The 17,196-nt window shown below is 45.4% G+C and overlaps 1 protein-coding gene across 2 annotated transcripts in view; it reads left to right on the forward strand.

The window, feature by feature from the left end:
- The first annotated feature begins 1,077 nt into the window (after positions 1–1,077).
- Positions 1,078–17,196, forward strand: part of PPP2R2D (protein phosphatase 2 regulatory subunit Bdelta) — a 46,135-nt gene continuing 30,016 nt past the window's right edge. For both annotated transcript variants that reach the window (XR_014297906.1, XM_082674118.1), the window contains exons 1-2: positions 1,078–1,119; positions 1,199–1,291. Coding sequence is in view for 1 of the 2 variants with exons in the window: in XM_082674118.1 (XP_082530244.1) it covers positions 1,113–1,119; positions 1,199–1,291 (100 nt within the window). In the remaining variant the exon portion in view is untranslated. The remainder of the gene's footprint in view (positions 1,120–1,198; positions 1,292–17,196) is intronic.

Here is a 17,196-nt window from a genome sequence, read left to right on the forward strand (position 1 = left end):
ACTCCTGCTATTTTCTGGATCCCTAAACTGAGATGTAAGCTCCCTGAGGGTAGGCATTTGCTCTGTTTACCCCCGCATCTCCTGGGCCGTGAACAGTGTGGCACATAGCACGAGCTGATCAAAAAATAATATTTGTTAAGTGGACAAATGTTCCTGATTTGGAATGATCATCTTCTAGAGATGCCACATGGTAACTACCAACTTCACAATATCACTGAAAGAAGTTATGATTTCGGACACATAAATCCCACAAATGAATAATCCCTCCGTAGGCCACAGGAAACACACCCAGGAATGAAGGAACGAACGATGGGCACGCTGTACCGCAACACCGTTTCCCTAAGATTGTACACTGATGGGGGCTCAAGGAATCCTGGTAGACAACGTGAGCTCTGTGGAGGGCTGCCGTCAAAGGTGTACACTGATTACCGGGACTCCAGCTGTGTCCGAGGAGAGTGATTTGCAGTGCGGCCTGGGTCGGTGGGCCGGCATGACGCTCTCAGGTGCGGGGCGCTCCAGGTGTGGCCCGGCCCGGAAGCTCCGCCCACCGGCCACTGAGCGCGCTCTCCATTGGCTGTTCCGCCGAAGGATCGCGCTCTCATTGGCCGAAGACTCTAGGAACGGGCCCGGTTCGGCCTCGCGGCCTCCAAAACTCCGCAGAGGGACGGACGGCCGGCAGCAGACCCGCGGCTGATCTTCAGGGGAGCACCAAGCTCCGGGCTCACAGCCGCCCGCCGGCCGGGGCGTCCCCGGCGGCCCTGAAGCCCCGTTCCCAGGGGTCGGGGCGCGGCGCAGGTCGCGCAGACGTAGTCGGCGCACCGGGAGGACCCACCCCCCGCCCCCCGCGGCCGTGCGTCCCGCCCCGCCCCGCTCGGAGACTCCCGGAGGCCCCGCCCCCGCCCCCAGCCGTCGGAGGCGGCGGGGGATGACGTCATCGAGCGGGACGACGGGCATTGGGCGCCATTTTGAAAAAGGAAAAAAAAATACGGCGGCGGCGGCGGCGGCGGCGGCCGGGCTGAGGTGCTTGGGCGGCAGCAGCGCGGCGGCCGCCTCGTACGTCCGCCGCCGCCTCGGCGCCCGGCCGCGCCCGGCTGCGCGCCGGCCGACCGGCCATGGCAGGTGAGGGCCCGCGCGGGGCGGGGCCGGGAGCGGGCGAGGGGCGAGGGGCGCGAGCCTGACGCGCCCGGTGTATCCGCAGGAGCCGGAGGCGGCGGCTGCCCTGCGGGCGGCAACGACTTGCAGTGGTGTTTCTCGCAGGTCAAGGGGGCCGTGGACGAGGACGTGGCGGAAGGTAAGGCTGTGCACCTGGGCGCCCCGGAGCCCGGCTGGGCCGCTCCTGGCCGGGGCGCGGGGCGGGCGCGCGCTCGGAGGTCCGGTCCGCCGGGGAGGCGAACGCCGGCCCGGTCCCTAGGGGAGGCGGCCCCGGGGGTTATGTCAGGGGCCCAAGGTCGCGGAGCGCGCAGATGTCGGGTCTCCCGAGTGGATTTTGGGTTCTTTGCGCTGCAAGTGGCTGCCTCCTGCGTTTGCTGGAGCTCCGGAAATAACTGCAGAAGCCGGGGACTCGAGAAACAGAAGCTGGGGGTAACTGCAGACTGGCAGGAGTCGGGTGGGGAATCGCTCCGGCCTGGGTCAGGTCGGGGCCTCTGTCCAGTCACCTGTGCGCTGGGGGCATCTTGTCCGGCCTCAGTTTCTTCTTTAAAAACAGGGTCGGACCCCTCGGGGCTTCAGGTTGCTTTCTAAGGTCCCGAAGTCCTTCAGTTTTCTTATCAGCTCTTCCTCCTTCTCCGGCGGCGTGTTTTAAAGTTCCTGCTGCAGATTGCACCTTTGAACTTTGCGGTGTTGAGGTTGGTTGGTCTTTTCCGTAACGATGGTCGCAGGGGAGCGGCGTTGCGGGGGGCGGGGGCGCTTCCCACGGCGCCGCGTGTCGTCCTGAAGGAAGAACGCCTAGACTCGTGCCCGTGCGCGCGGTGCAGCGGCTCGGGAGTGTGAAGTCAGGCAGTGACTCTTGCTGTTGTCCAGCCGTCTCACTCAACATGGTGAGCCTCTAAACCTCTCTTAAAAAGTTTTTGTGTTTGCGTGAGCTACACCTTCTTTGCCCCAAGTAACTAGCAGCCTCTGGTCAGGTGTCCTGCGCCTTTCCTCCGCCGTGCCCGCTCCCGTGACCCTTGGCTCCGTCCTCCTTTGCTCTGCACCTCCCCCTGGCAGAGTGACATCTGGAGATCCTCTGACATCTGGAGACAAACAGTGCCCAGATCAGTAAGCAGGTAAAACGGTGCTTCAGAAATTTGTGAAGATGTATCCGATTTGAGATTGAGATTTTTCTTTACATTCACATAAGGTACGTTTTTTTTTCACTTTGCAGTGCCAAGTGGGTGACCGGTCAGCTTACTCAAAATTCCTATCAGGGATAAAGCAAAACCCATTTACTCACGGGTAGGAAGGTGGGAGGGCTTAATGCCTGTCTTAACTTCTGGTTTCTTTCCCTTTTTATAAGAAGGTTTAGTTGATAAGCCGAATGAATTAAAATGTAAGTCTAACTAAAATGGTGTATTTTAAGTGTGATGTTACACTTCGAAGATGGTGTTCTTTACTTTTAAAAAGTCTTGATGGAAATATTTTGTTCTCTGAATTAAACTGGAACTTTTTGCAATTTTACATCCCTACTTTAAGTACAATTTTGACTACATCTAAAAGTTTGGTATTTTGAGTTATCTATTTTGTAAGATCTCTTTGTGGTAATTACCACATTTTGTTTGTTTGTTTGTTTTGCGGTACGCGGACCTCTCACTGCTGTGGCCTCTCCCGTTGCGGAGCACAGGCTCCGGATGCGCAGGCTCAGCGGCCACGGCTCACGGGCCCAGCCGCTCCGCGGCATGTGGGATCCTCCCGGGACTGGGGGCACGAACCCGCATCCCCTGCATCTGCAGGCGGACTCTCAACCACTGCGCCACCAGGGAAGCCCCACATGTTTTTTTGATCGTGTGTATTCACAGCTCTCTGTCTTACTTCATACTTAATTCTCTATCAGGGTTAACACATTTGTAACATTCATTATTTTGTCAAGTAGTCGTGATACTGCCTGTTTGAATTGTACTATTTCCATAAAAGTCCATGAGAAAGAAGAAAAAAGTAATTGTTAACAGCTAGCAACGAGACTGTTGAGCAACGAGAATAAAGAAGCTGGTGGTGAAGCTTGTGCCCAGATTCAACCTTGGTGAAGAAGTGTTGATAAGAGATAATTAACGGGAGATGTAATTTAAGGGAGGTCACTGGACGTCGATACTTGGACTGTAGGACTAGAGGTATAGTAAATTTATTTGTGCAGATTTGTGGGTGGTGAGGTGTTTCGCTCTTTAAGGTTTTGTTCTGTTCCAAGCTCCGCTTTGCAGAGTTCTCTGGTAACCCTAAATTTTGTACCGTCTTTCTGCTTTCCGCTGCTGTGAGTGATCAAAAAGTGACTGAGGTGGGCCCCTCCTTGCCTGAGTATGGACATGAGGGGTACGGGGCAAGTGTGGTCTCCCCTGACGTTTGAAGGTTGGGGAGTGCGTATAGTGGAGAGAGGCTTTTGATTTCCTTTTTGTTTTTAAAGCTAATAGAGTTTGGGGGGACACCTGAAGAAAGTATTGTAATGTGTAAAATTTGATGATGGCTTTTTTTATGAATTATTTCTTTATTAGAGTGTGTATATGTATATGTATTTTTATTATTATTATTTTTAGAAACAACAGGGTTTTGCTGTGGGTCAGGTCAGCCCACCGTGCTGCCAGGGCTTTCCCATCTTCCTGCAAACAGGGACAGAGGTGGGCTCAAGAGGAAACTAGTAATTGCTCTGCTAGTGACAAGATGTGTGAGTGACAGTCCCTGGTGACTTGCCCCCTCTCCTTCCCCTATGACAAGCTGGCCAGGGTGGTAGGCATCGCCCCTGAAGGTGGAATAGGTGAGCTTTTATGCCTAGATGAACAAAGAGTCAAAATAGTAAAACCAGGGGGAGGCTTCCAGAGGAAGTGAGAAAGTAGTTGTTAGCCTGTACCTCCAAATATTTATGCTCTAAACAATGACTACTCTTTGGAAGTTGTTAAATATTTATACAGATTTTTCACGCGTGATGTTTAGTCACCATCACCCAGCCCCTACTCCCTTTTCTTGGGCAACACTCACTGCATGAACATCTTTTGCAGGTGTTGTCACACGATATTACAGTCCTTCGCTGGTCTGTCTTCAGCAGTGTGAGCTCTACTTAAAGCTTGAGGGCTAGGTGCCCCTGCCTCGCCCCACAGCCTTGTAGAAGACCCAGCCTGGAGGTAAAGATGGTTAAGTCTTATTATGTTCCCGAGGTTGCTTCAAGTTACTTGTGCCCATTAATTCAGTCTTCACACAACCCTGCAAAGGAGGAACTCTTGTTCTTCCCAGTTTTAGATGTGGAAGCCAAGGCCCAGAGGACAGATGACTTGGTCCGCAGAGTGGCCAAGCCAGCGTTGGAAGCTGGGCCAGCTGGCCCAGGGCCCATGCATGCTGTGCTGCATCAGTGACCGTTTGTGGCCAGTACTGTTGAAGGCCCACTGCGGGGTGGGGCTCCCCAGCCGTGGGATTGCTCTGTCCTTCCAAAGCTCAGGAGAGGCCTCACTACCAAGAATTAGAGGAAACGACCTCTGAAAGCAAATGAAAATGAGCTGTCTTTAAAGTGAGTGCCTATCAAAATGGTGTAAGATTAGTAACAAGGCTTTCAGAACGGGCATCCTCAAAGTATTTTAAGAATAGATACTACAGAGACAGTAAGCAGGGGGAACACCTGAATGTCAAGTGAGTGATACGGTAGCCTTGCCTGCCGAGCTACTCTCACGGGACCTCAGCTGCCCTCTTGCAGGGAAGTTCCGGGTCTGCTGCTTTTGTACATTCATCGCTCTTCTGATTTTCTGGAGGAACAGGGGGAACGAGTTAGAGGAGGGAAGGGCTTGTCATGAACTACTGCCTGGATTGACATAGTTTTTTGCATAGCTTGAGAGCAGCTGGTTCTTTTCATCTCAGAGTGTGTAGGTTTAAGTGTCTAGACTTTCTATTTGATGATTTTATTTTAACCGGTTTCTTCATCCACGATCTAATCTATTGCTTGGAATTAGACATTAATCTTTTTCTAAAGACATATAATGCTTAACAAAACTAAAGGTTCATCTGCTTAATTCAAGCTTGAGTCTGGGAAGTTGTGTAAATAAGGTAGGTTTCTGGGTAATCTGGTATGGCCAGCCTTTCTGAAAGGGTTTACATAGATGTTATGAAAGAAAGAAACATTTAAATTGGCGAAGGGTAACAAAAATTAAGAGCACTTGGGCATCAGTAGCAGGAAGTTATTGTGTTTCATTGAATATAAGATACATGTGATTTCAAAGATGTGAAAATGAAAGAAAATGTGCTTCTTAGAATCAATGAAATACCATATTTGTGAATGCAAAACTTTTCAATCGGGCTTCCCTGGTGGCGCAGTGGTTGAGAGTCCGCCTGCCGATGCAGGGGACACGGGTTCGTGCCCCGGTCCGGGAAGATCCCACATGCCGCGGAGCGGCTGGGCCCGTGAGCCATGGCCGCTGAGCCTGTGTGTCCGGAGCCTGTGCTCCGCAACAGGAGAGGCCACAATAGTGAGAGGCCCGCGTACCGCAAAAAAAAAAAAAAAAACTTCTCAGTCATAGTCATTATTTCTAGAGTACTGTGATAGTTTTTTCCTGTGGAGAGTCTGCCTTAAAGAAATCAGATGTGTATGGTTTTTTTAAGATTAATGCATTCAGTGTACCTACTGAGCACAGCTACATTGTGGTGTCTCTGAAATCAGGCTGTGCATTCAAGAAGCGGGACTGATCTTAGTTAGATAATCAGGTGCAGGTTTATGGTAGTATCAAACCATACTCCTTGATTATTTTATTCCTTGATTTTAAAAATCTGTTGTTTTGATGAGAAGTTCTGGGTTCAGTTCATGTCTGCTGTTTATCAAGCTTGAAGGCCCTTTCTAAACCTCAACTTGCTTATCTAGAAATCACATCATAAGATTTTTGTTGAGATGAAAGTGCTGTGCTTTTGAACCTGTAAGGTGTTGTTGAAGTGTTAGGTACAGCTGTTCACTAATTTTCACGTATTTTAAGGTGTTTGGGTTTAGTTGGAGCTATATTTAGATGTGAAAGTAGCAGTCTCTTAGTTTTTCCCGACCTCCCGCAATCTCTCCACTCACCCCAGATCCCTTCCATAGGGCCTGACCTCTTGGTTTTTCCATCGTTATTCAGTGATCTTCCCACGCCTTGACGTTGGCTCGTATTTCTCTCCCAGCGTAGAATACAGCTTTCCCCGGCTATCCTATCTGGAAGCAGAGCATTCCTGCAAAACCGAAGCCGAAATGGTGTAAAGGGAGAAGCAATAATTACCTTAGCCATAGGTATCAACTACCTTATGACACAGGCACAGAAGGAGTCAAGGTAAAGCCCAGACGCTCAGACACAGTTCGAAGCTCTGACAGCTTGATGCTGAGATGCTCAGTGTAGCTCCTGGAGAAGGAGCTTGCTGGCCCCTCTCACTGCTCAGGGTGCACTACCTGTATAGTCATTTCCTGCGAAACAAATGCTGAAGGCTTATTTTGCCCCTTTTTTTTTTTCCCCAAAGTGAAATCTTTAGATTTCTTTCAGTTAGCAAACTGCAGGTCTTTGGTGAAAGCGAAATGACGTACAGTGAGCTTTCAAAAAATGGGGGATTTCTCAGGAATTCTCTGTGGTAGTCCAGTGGTTAGGATGCCGGGCTTTCACTGCCCGGGGCCCGGGTTCGATCCCTGGTCGGGGAACTAAAATCCCGCAAGCCATGCGGGGTGGCCAAAAAAAAAAAAGGTGGGGGATTTCTATATTCTTTTAGTTTCCTCTCCTCCTTTCACACCTAGTCATCCATCTAAATCCATCTCAGATTCCACTTTCTTTATGAAGCACTGCTCAGCCACTCTTAACATCCTTTCCTGTCACTTAGCATGTCATGGTGTTTAGCATTGGCTGTATCCTGCTTGTTCTCTAGTTTTATCATATGGGTTAGGCTTGCTCTTCAACTTGATGTTAATCAAGATATTGAAAGATTTTGGTACAAATTCCACTTCATCCCTCTTACTAGCTTCGTGTTAATGTGACAGTTACTTACCTTCTGTTCCTCAGCTGTAAAACAGGGTGCTATTTCCTGTGACCATTACAGGTTCTTAGAAAGATTCCAGGTAATGCAGGAAAAGCTTTGACAAACGGGCTCACAGTAACTGATAACTGTTAAAATGTTGGTATCTTTTTTTTTTAATTTTTCATACAGTTTTTAAAGGTTACTTTCCATTTACAGTTATTACAAAATATTGGCTCTATTCCCCATGTAGTACAGTACATCCTTGAGCCTATCTTATACCCAATAGTTTGTACCTCCCATTTCCCCACCCCTATATACCCCCCACCCCATAACCACAAGTTTGTTCTCTATATCTGTTAGTCTGCTTCTTTTTTGTCATATTCACTAGTTAGTTTGTTGTGTTTTTTAGATTGAACATATAAGTGATATCATACAGGGTTTGTCTTTGACTTCACTTAGCATAATGCCCTGCAGGTCCCTCCATGTTGTTGCAAATGGCATTATTTCATTCTCCTTTATGGCTGAGTAGTATTCCATTGTGTAGATGTGCCACATCTTCTCTATCCATTCATCTGTCGATGGACACTTAGGTTGTTTCCATATCTTGGCTATTGTAAATGGTGCTGCCATGGACATTGGGGTCATGTATCTTTTCAAATTAGTGTTTTTGTTTTTTATCGAATATATACCCAGGAGTGGAATTGCTGGATCATATGATAACTCCATTTTTAGTTTTTTGAGAAACTGCCACACTGTTTTCCACAGTGGCTGCACCAGTTTACATTCCCACCAAGAGTGGAGGAGGGTTCCCTTTTCTCCACATCCTTGACAACAGTTGTTGTTTGTGTTCTCTTTAATGATAAATGTTGATGTCTTAAGAGACCCTCTTGCCTAGGAGAGTAACTTACTCTGTGTTGCTCCAGGGAGCCACCTTAAGAAAATGAAGGGTGTTATGGGGGCTAGCTTTCAGCTTAGTTCATCTAAAAAGTTGGCAACAGCGTCCTGAAGGTCTGCTCGTGCTGAATGTTGCAGTGGAGAAACCCAGTTTCTGCCTCACGCAACCATGTGTTTAGACAGCGACTGGCAAGCAGTTGGGTCCTGGCACCATCGTGAGAGCAGGGTATGTGGAGGGAATGTGATACAGTGCCCAGTACACAAGACTTGGGTGGGGAGTGAAGGGAAGGAAATCAGGGTGTAGGAAGAGGGAGGAAGGAAAGGGAGAAGAATGTTCCAGATTGAGGGGGCTTGGAGTAGAGATTGCAGAGAGCGTGGCGCATTCTGGGAAACCAGAGTACTTGGTGTGTTTGTCTGGCAAAGAAGGGGAAGGCCCGAGACGAGGGGCTGGCAGGGACCAGAGTGATGAGTAAAAGCCTTGAATACGGTGCTGAGCACCTTGAATTGTGTTTCGAAGTAAATGTGATCATAAACGTTTAAGGTTCTCACTAGAGGAGTGACGTCAACTTTACGGAAGGTCACTCTGGCCTTTGGAAACTGGGTGGTGACGGGGTACAGAGTGGAGACAGGAATGCAGCTGCTCAGCCACTGCAACAACAAAGGCTGGCAATGTGAGCTTACACTAAATCAGAGGGTTTCGGATTCTCTTTAAAGGGCCCAGTAGTAAATATTTCAGACTTTGCAGGCCAGTCCTGTCTCATCTACTCAACTCAGCTGTGCCTTTGCAGCAGAAAAGCAGCCAGAGACCCCAGGAACATGAGGGTGTGACGGTGGCCAGTACCACTAGTTACAGATCAGCAAGGGCCAGATTTGGATTTCACATGGTAGTTTGCCTGCCCTGTGCTAAGCCGGTGGTTCTCAAAGCCTTTTGGTTCCAAAACCTCTTGGTTTTATACTCTTAATAATTTTTGAGGACCAGAGAGCTTTTTGTTCATGAGGGTTATGTCTATCAATATTTACTGTATTGGAAATTAGGACAACTGAAACTATTTATTATTTCACTTTAATAATAAATCTATTACATGTTATCATAACATTTTTAATGAAAAACAACTTTACCAAAACCAAAAAAGATTGAGTGCCATTGTTTTATACTTTGCAAGTGTTTTAAGTGTAGGGCTTAATAGTAGACAGGTGGATTCCCAGATCTGCTTCTACATTCAATCTGTTACAATTGTTTTATTGAAATATATGAAGAAAATTTGGCCTCATACTTACATGTAGTTAGAACAGGGAGGGGTGATTTAATAGCCTTTTCATGTAATTATAGGTATTCCACTTTAATACTACAACAGAACTGCACACATGGTGGTTTCTTCTAGTTACACTTTGGAACCTGAGACCATATCAATGAATTGTTTACCCCCTGTTAACATTAAAGTCCATAGTTCTATCTTGTACTTTGACTGTATCCCTTGCTCATGTGGTTAATTTGGTAGCATCACATCTTGGTCATTTAGAAATACATATTGGTACACTGAGTTGTTCAGATCTTCTAAATGTTGATACATTTCACTGTACAAGATCAAGAAAATCACCACTGATCTCATTAGAAGAGTCTTAAAGTGGGAAGCTGTCAGATTAATAGCAGAAACAAGTTTTCCAAAATTCTGATTTCTCTTGAAAGCTTGGATTTTATCATTGGCAGCAAATACCGTCAGTTGTTTTCTGTGTAGTGAGTGGCTCACTTTGTTTATTTTTAAGAAAATTTGTGCCAGATGTCAAAACCTAAACAACCATAGTTGGTCAGTTGTTCTTTCAGATAAAAGTGGCATTCCATGAAAATGGCTGGTTCAACCTGCAGCACTGACAACCGTGCACATGCTTTTCCTTGAGACAGTCACTGCACTCGGGGGTACAGCAAACCTGCTGTGTGCCTAGCGCCCACCTTACCACAAAGCATATTGAAAAGACTCATCCTGGGGGCTTCCCTGGTGGCGCAGTGGTTAAGAATCCGCCTGCCAGTGCAGGGGACACGGGTTCGAGCCCTGGTCTGGGAAGATCCCACATACCGCAGAGCAGTTAAGCCAGTGCGCCATAGCTACTGAGCCTGCGCTCTAGAGCCCACAAGCCACAACTACTAAAGCCTGCGTGCCTAGAGCCCATGCTCTGCAACAAGAGAAGCCACCGCAGTGAGAAGCCCACACACCGCAAAGAAGACCCAACGCAGCCAAAAATAAATAAACTTAAAAAAAGAGAAAAGACTCATACTAATGGGTTGGTATTGAGTAAAATTAATTCGTTTGATGGTTCATCAAGGATATTCCTCAGTAAAACTGGCTTTTTTCCTTTCTTTTCTTCCTGCCCTTGCGTGGTGTGAACAGCAGGACTGCTGGTGCGGTTCCATGCTGCTGAGTGATGTGTGCTGGACACCAGCAGTTTCAGCCACATTGCTTTTGCTCTTTCATGCAGATGACAACACAGTGAAAATGGCAACGCGTATTATTGTGAAAATAGTTTTGACCTTGTGGTCCTTGAAGAGGTTCTTGGGTACCTGCAGGGGTCCACAGACCACACTTTGAGAACTACTGCTTTAAAGCTAGCTACTAGCAATAGGAATAACAGAACAGGGCAGATTTTAAGATTAACTGTGCCCTCTCATCTTTACTGGATTTTGCTGTTTTTGTCTCAGAATACAAAAGCAGAGCATTCATTATTTAAAGTAACTCAAGTGGTGCAGATGTAAAAAGAGTAAAAGCAAAAGTTCTTCTTCATTCCTCCCCAGAGGTAATGACCCTTAACAATGTGTGTATGTTTTTAGACCATTTCCTATTCATCTATCTATGTACTTTTGTTTTAAAATTTAGTTTGCGTGTAAGCAGCACTTTTTAAATCCCTTACAAAGTGTGAATCCTATTATAAATGTTGTTTGCTTGCTTGTTTGCATCAGCAGTGTGTAATTGGAGATCGTACAGTGACCCGGGCTTTCTGCTGAGCTGTGCACACACTTGAGCCTGTTTGACCCTGAACGTAGCCCCTGGAGATGTCAGTGCTACTGTTGCTTGTGTTTACAAATGAGCACATTGACTCTCAGAAGATGTAGTCACTTGCCCAAGGACACAGAGCTAGTGGGTGCTGAGGTCAGGATTTCAGCCCAGGTGTTCTGGATCCAGAGCCCATACGTCGGTATTTTTAACGATGCTGCCTTCTTGCATAGCTCGATTTGATCCTTTTTCATGGCTACAGAGTATATAGTTGTACAGACTACTCATTTATGTAACAAGTCCTCTGTTGGTGGGTTCCAAGTTTTGCTATTACTAAAGATGCTGCAGTAAAGAGACTTGTCCATCCATCTGCCTGGGGCAGGAGCTGCTGTGGCTAGAGTCCTAGAAACAGACACACTCAAAGGCCTCCAACATTTACCTTTTTTGGCTGCCAAATTGTCCTCCAAAAGACGGTGCTGACTTACACCTTCCCCAAACTTTTCCTTCTCCACTCATGCTGGGAATATCAAACTTTTTAATTTTAGCTATTTTAATGTCAATTTTAATGTTGGAGTTTGCATTTCCTTACAGTTAGGCAATTGAGATTTTTTTTGTCAACTATTTCTATTTCTTCCGTGAATTGTCAGATTGTATCTCTTGTCCATTTTTCTACTGAGGCTTTTAGAAATGAATTTTAAAAGCTTTTTAATACATTATAAGTACTAATCTCTGAATATTTTTTATTAACCTTGAGTTTTAATTTTTCAGTTATGTCCCCTGTATGTGTGTCTTCTGTAGGCGGGTTTTTTTGTTGCTGTTGCCGCTGTCGGGAACTAAGAAAAGGCTGAGATCTTTGTTGGGTCAGTAGTGGTGTGGAAGAGGAGCGGTGCGGGACAACAGGAGTGATTCATAGGCTGGACTAAATATTGAGAGCCGGAGCTCAGAGAGTGACCGTGAACACAGAAGAGCTTGGAAAGTTCACAGAGAGCTTGGTAAGGCTGTTAGACTTACACAGACTGGGGAGCAGACTTTAGCCCGTTTTATCTAGATCTCCAGAGATAAGAAAGTCACAACTAAAACGCGGTGTATGAATTCTATATCTTGTGCTAGACGTAGCACAGTGCTGGCACATAGGAAGTATTTTAGTAAATTGTGAATTCTTAGTGAGTCAGGATACCTGCCCCAAAGGTACTAAGTTCCCTGATAATGATGTGGAAAATTTGGGTGTAAAAAAGGAACAAACGATGAGTCCTCATTTTTAACCATATCTGTAAACGTGTCATTCATTTTTAAAAAGGGGTAAGAGAGTTCATATAAATCATCAAAGAAAGGGCATTAATGGGCAAAGACTTCTTTTTTAATTTATTTTTGGCTGTGTTGGGTCTTTGTTGCTGCACGGGGGCTGCTCTTCATTGCAGTGCGTGGGCTTCTCATTGCCGTGGCTTCTCCTGTTGCGGAGCACGAGCTCCAGGCACATGGGCTTCAGTAGTTGTGGCTCGTGGGCTCAGTAGTTGTGGCGCACACTTAGTTGCTCACGGCATGTGGGATCTTCCCGGGCCAGGGCTCGAACCTGTGTCCCCTGCATTGGCAGGTGGATTCTTAACCAGTGCACCACCAGGGAAGCCCACAAAGATGTTTTAATTAAAGCAGTGGTGAGGTTTTATTTTTGCTTTACATTTCTGGAAGAAGTATCTCTACACTCATTTTTCTGGAGGGCAATTTCACATGTATCTATAAAACCTTAAGCAAGGGTTGGGAGCCTATGATTCATTCCACTTACAGGAATATGCCAGCTTTTATTTTTTTTTTTAATTTATTTTTTTGGCTGCATTGGGTCTTCGTTGCTGCGCACAGGCTTTCTCTAGTTGTGGCAAGCAGGGGCTGCTCTTCGTTGCAGAGCACGGACTGTAGGCGCGCCAGCTTCAGTAGTTGTGGCACGCAGGCTCAGTAGTTATGGCTCGTGGGCTCTAGAGCGCAGGCTCAGTAGTCATGGCACATGGGCTTAGTTGCTCGGTGGCATGTGGGATCTTCCCGGGCCAGGGCTTGAACCCATGTCCCCTGCATTGGCAGGCGGATTCTTAACCACTGTGCCACTAGGGGAAGTCCTGTGCCAGCATTTCATGAGGTGTATTTACAGAGTTGTGCATTGCAGCAATAAAATATCAGGGAAAAAATGCCCAGAAGTAGTGAAGTGATTAAATGCATTGTGGTGCACCCATATTGTGGTTTAAAGGGGTCTGTGCCTGCCGGAGAGAGGTTTGTGACGTATTAGGTGAAAAAAAGCAATTCACAGAACAGTGATCGCGTGTAAATCTGACTGGGGTTGTAAATGTCTGGAAGATGCAGGATGGCTAACATCTTTGGGGACCCGGGGGTAGTGAGGGGTCAGATTTGCATCAGAGGGACTTTGGCTTTTATTCTACATGCTTCTGTATTATTTGATGTTCCACACCAATGCAGCATTGTTTTTGTGATGATAAAAAGAAAAAGACCAGTTAAGAAAAGGGAAAGACTAGCTTTATAACAGTGGAGGAAGGGTTCCCTTCCTGCTACTTACGAACACCTGCTGTTTAGGCTGCCACTTGAAAACACCCTGAACATTTTTTGTAAGGTTTTTTGTTTCTTAGGGGTTTTTTGGAGTATAGTTGATTTACAATATTGTGTTACTTTCAGGTGTACAGCAAAGTGAGTCAGTTATATGTATATTTTTTCCAGATTATTTTCTATTATAGATTATTACTATACTATAAGATACAAGACACTGACTGTAGTTCCCTGTGCTGTACAGTAAATCCTTTTGCTTATCTGTTTTATGTAGTTTGTATCAACCCCATTTTTCTGAGTTTTAATTGTTCTGCTCCAGGTATCTGTGATGACAAAATAGATATCCATAAGAATATATATTACTGAAGCTCTAGTATTTGTAACTAGATGTAAAGCAAAGCAAAATGACAGCCCAGCTGATGATGATTGTTGAAAGGGGGGCCTTCAGTGCCTGGTACATCAGTGCGTTTGCAAATGGACCTAACTATCCATCTCATGGGGGCTGCTTGTGGCTTGGTTTCGGCCATTTGCAGTGTCCTGTGTATCTACATGTTTTAAAGAAATGTCATAATTTCTTTTTTTTTTTTTTTTGGATATACCTTACATATAGGACAAATTTTTTTTTATTTTATTATTTACGTTTTGGCCGCACTGTGCAGCATGTGGGATCTTAGTTCCCCTACTGGGGATAGAACCCATGCCCCCTGTGGTGGAAGCGCAGAGTCTTAACCACTGGACTGCTAGGGAAGTCCCTAGGAGAAATATTTTAAATCTTGAGACAACCATTTGCCACCTCACTTTTTTTTTTTTCCTTAACAATATCTGTTTTATTCTCTGTAGCTTTTTTTTTTCTTTTTTCTTTTTTTGGTCCTCTGGGTCTTAGTTGCGGCTCATGGGCTCCTTAGTTGCAGCTTGCCAGCTCCTTAGTTGCGGCAGGCAGGCTCCTTAGTTGTGGCATGTGAACTTTTAGTTGCAGCGTGCATGTGGGATATAGTTTCCTGACCAGGGATCGAACCCTGGCCCCCTGCATTGGGAGCGCAGAGTCTTAGCCACTGTGCCACCAGGGAAGTCCCTGCCACCTCACATTTTGATAAACTTTATAGTTTTCCTTTAAAATAAGTAGTAATATACATATTATTAACATAATATCAATAATATCTAATTATTATACAGTTACATATAAATGTAAGGTATATTTATTTATTAAAATATATATAATATTATATGCTAATTGTAAACACCCATGTTCTCAACATTTGGTCATATTTGTTTCCGATTTAAGATGTAAAAGTTACAGTTGAAGTTCTCTCTCTCTTAACTCCCCAGTTCCATTTCCTGTACTTTTCTCTCCTTCCTTCACCAGTGGCAACTTCTACCATAAAGTTGGCCTATAAATTCCCTGCTTCTGAATTTTTATCGAAATAGATGTACTGCTGCTGCTTTTTCTCCAGTTGTCTTGCTTTTGTTAGACCTTAAGGATCTAATTGAATGTTAGAGGTCAGCATTTGTTAGATTTTGACTTTGGTTATGATAACAAAAAGCACGTATCTGTCAGTTGTTGAAGTCATCTGAAATATCAGAGATAGTTCTTGAAGTAGTATTAGCCACAGTGATCATTAATTTTTTTCTGCCATCAAGCCCTGGTTATGTTCAGGTATGTAGTAGTGATATCAATCTGAAAATGAGAGAATGCAAAAAGTCTTTATTTTAACCATTCTCAGTTTACTTAATGTCCATTAAAGCACAGTAGAATTCAGCAGGAAAAGGAGAAATTGATTGGAATTATCCACTTAGGACTTTCTGTGTGCCTTTTAAAGTACTGTTCAGGGTAAAATTCATACATAATATAATTGTATGAATTGTTGCTTTAGAAATCCATTGAAATCCATTGGAAGTTTACCTTTGGGGGAATTCCCTAGTGGTCTAGTGGTTAGGACTCTGCACTCTCACTGCTGAGGGCCCAGGGAAGGGCCCAGGTTCAGTCCCTGGTTGGGAAACTAAAATCCCACAAGCTGTGTGTGGCACGGCCAAAAAAAAAATTTACGTTTGGGGTTGCTGGCTGTGCAGGCCTGGTGGTGGCCGGCAGAGGGCAGGCTGGGTTTAGGGAGAACAGGTGCCCTCACCTTTCAGACTTGGCTCCTGAGGTTGCATCTCCTTGTTTCATTTGACCTACAGAGAAAAAAATAACACTCAGGGTAACGTGGATTTGGCTTTTTTTTTTTTTTTAAGGTTTGTGAATTTTTTTAATTGCGATAAACTATACGTAGCTTAATATTGATCATTTTAATTATTCCCATGTGTACAACTCAGTGGCATTAATTACATTCACAATATTGTGTGACCACCACTACCTCTACCCAAAACTTCTTCATCATCTCCAACGAAAACTCCATACCTGTTACATAACAACTCCCTCTTCTCTTCTCCCTGCAGCCCCTGGTAATCTCTATTCTGGTTTCTGTCTCTGTGTATTTTCCTATTCCAGGAACTGCATATAAAACTGGAATTATACAATATTTGTCCATCTGTATCTGGTTTATTTCACTACAAATAATGTTTTGAAGATCTACCCAAGTTGTAGAATGTATCCGAATTTTTTAAAGATTTTATTGTTCTGGAGCTATTTTAGGTTCACAGCAAAATTAAGAGGAAGGTACAACAATTGCCCATATACCACCCTCCCCCTTCAACCTCCCCCACGGTCAGCACCCCCTGCCGTAACAGCATGTTACACGTGTTGCAGTCAAAGAGCCAAGATTGGCACATCATCATCACCCATAGTCCGTAGTTGACCTCAGGGTTCACTCTTGACGGTGTGCATTCTGTGGGTTTGCACAAATGTGTGATGACACGTCTCCATCAGTGTAGTCTCATAGAGTCGCTTCCCTGCCCTCAAACTCCTCTTTGCTCAGCCTGTTCACCCCTCCCTTCCTCCGCCGGCCCCCCACCCCACGCCAGCAACCACTGATTGTTTTTTTTACTGTCTCCATAGTTCTGCCTTTCCCAGAATGTCGTAGAGTTTGAATCATACCGTAGGCAGCCTTTTCAGATTGGCTTCTTTCACTTTGTAATAAGCATTTAAAGTTCTTCCCTGTCTTTCATGGCTTGGTGGCTCGTTTCTTTGTACGCTGAATAATATTCAATTGTCTGGATGGACCACAGTTTATTAACCTGTTCACCTACGGAAGGACATCTTGGTTGTTCAGGTTTTGGCAGTTACAAATAAAGCTGCTACAAACATTTGTGTGCAGGTTTCTGTGTGGATGTACATTTTCCACTCCTTTGGGTAAATACCAAGGAACAAAGTTGCTGGGTGGACCATATGGTAAGAGGACGTTTATTTTTGTTAGAAGCCGTCAAGCTGTCTCCTGAAGTGGCTGCACTGCTCTGCTCTGCGTTCCCACCAGCGATGTAAGGGAGTTCCTGCCGCTCCGCACCCTCTCTAGCACTTGGTGTTGTCAGTGGTTTGGATTTTGACCATTCTAATAGGTGTGTAGCGGTATTGTGTGTTGCTTTACATTTTCCTGGTGACATACGCTGTGGAGCATCTTTTCATATGCTGTTTGCCACGTGTATGGCTTATTTGGTGAGGTGTCTGTTAAGGTCTTTTGCCCATCTTGTAGTTGGGTTGTTTTCTTATTGTTGAGTT

Source organism: Grampus griseus, assembly GCF_964374135.1.
Source record: "Grampus griseus genome assembly, chromosome: 16".
NCBI classification, from domain to species: domain Eukaryota; kingdom Metazoa; phylum Chordata; class Mammalia; order Artiodactyla; family Delphinidae; genus Grampus; species Grampus griseus.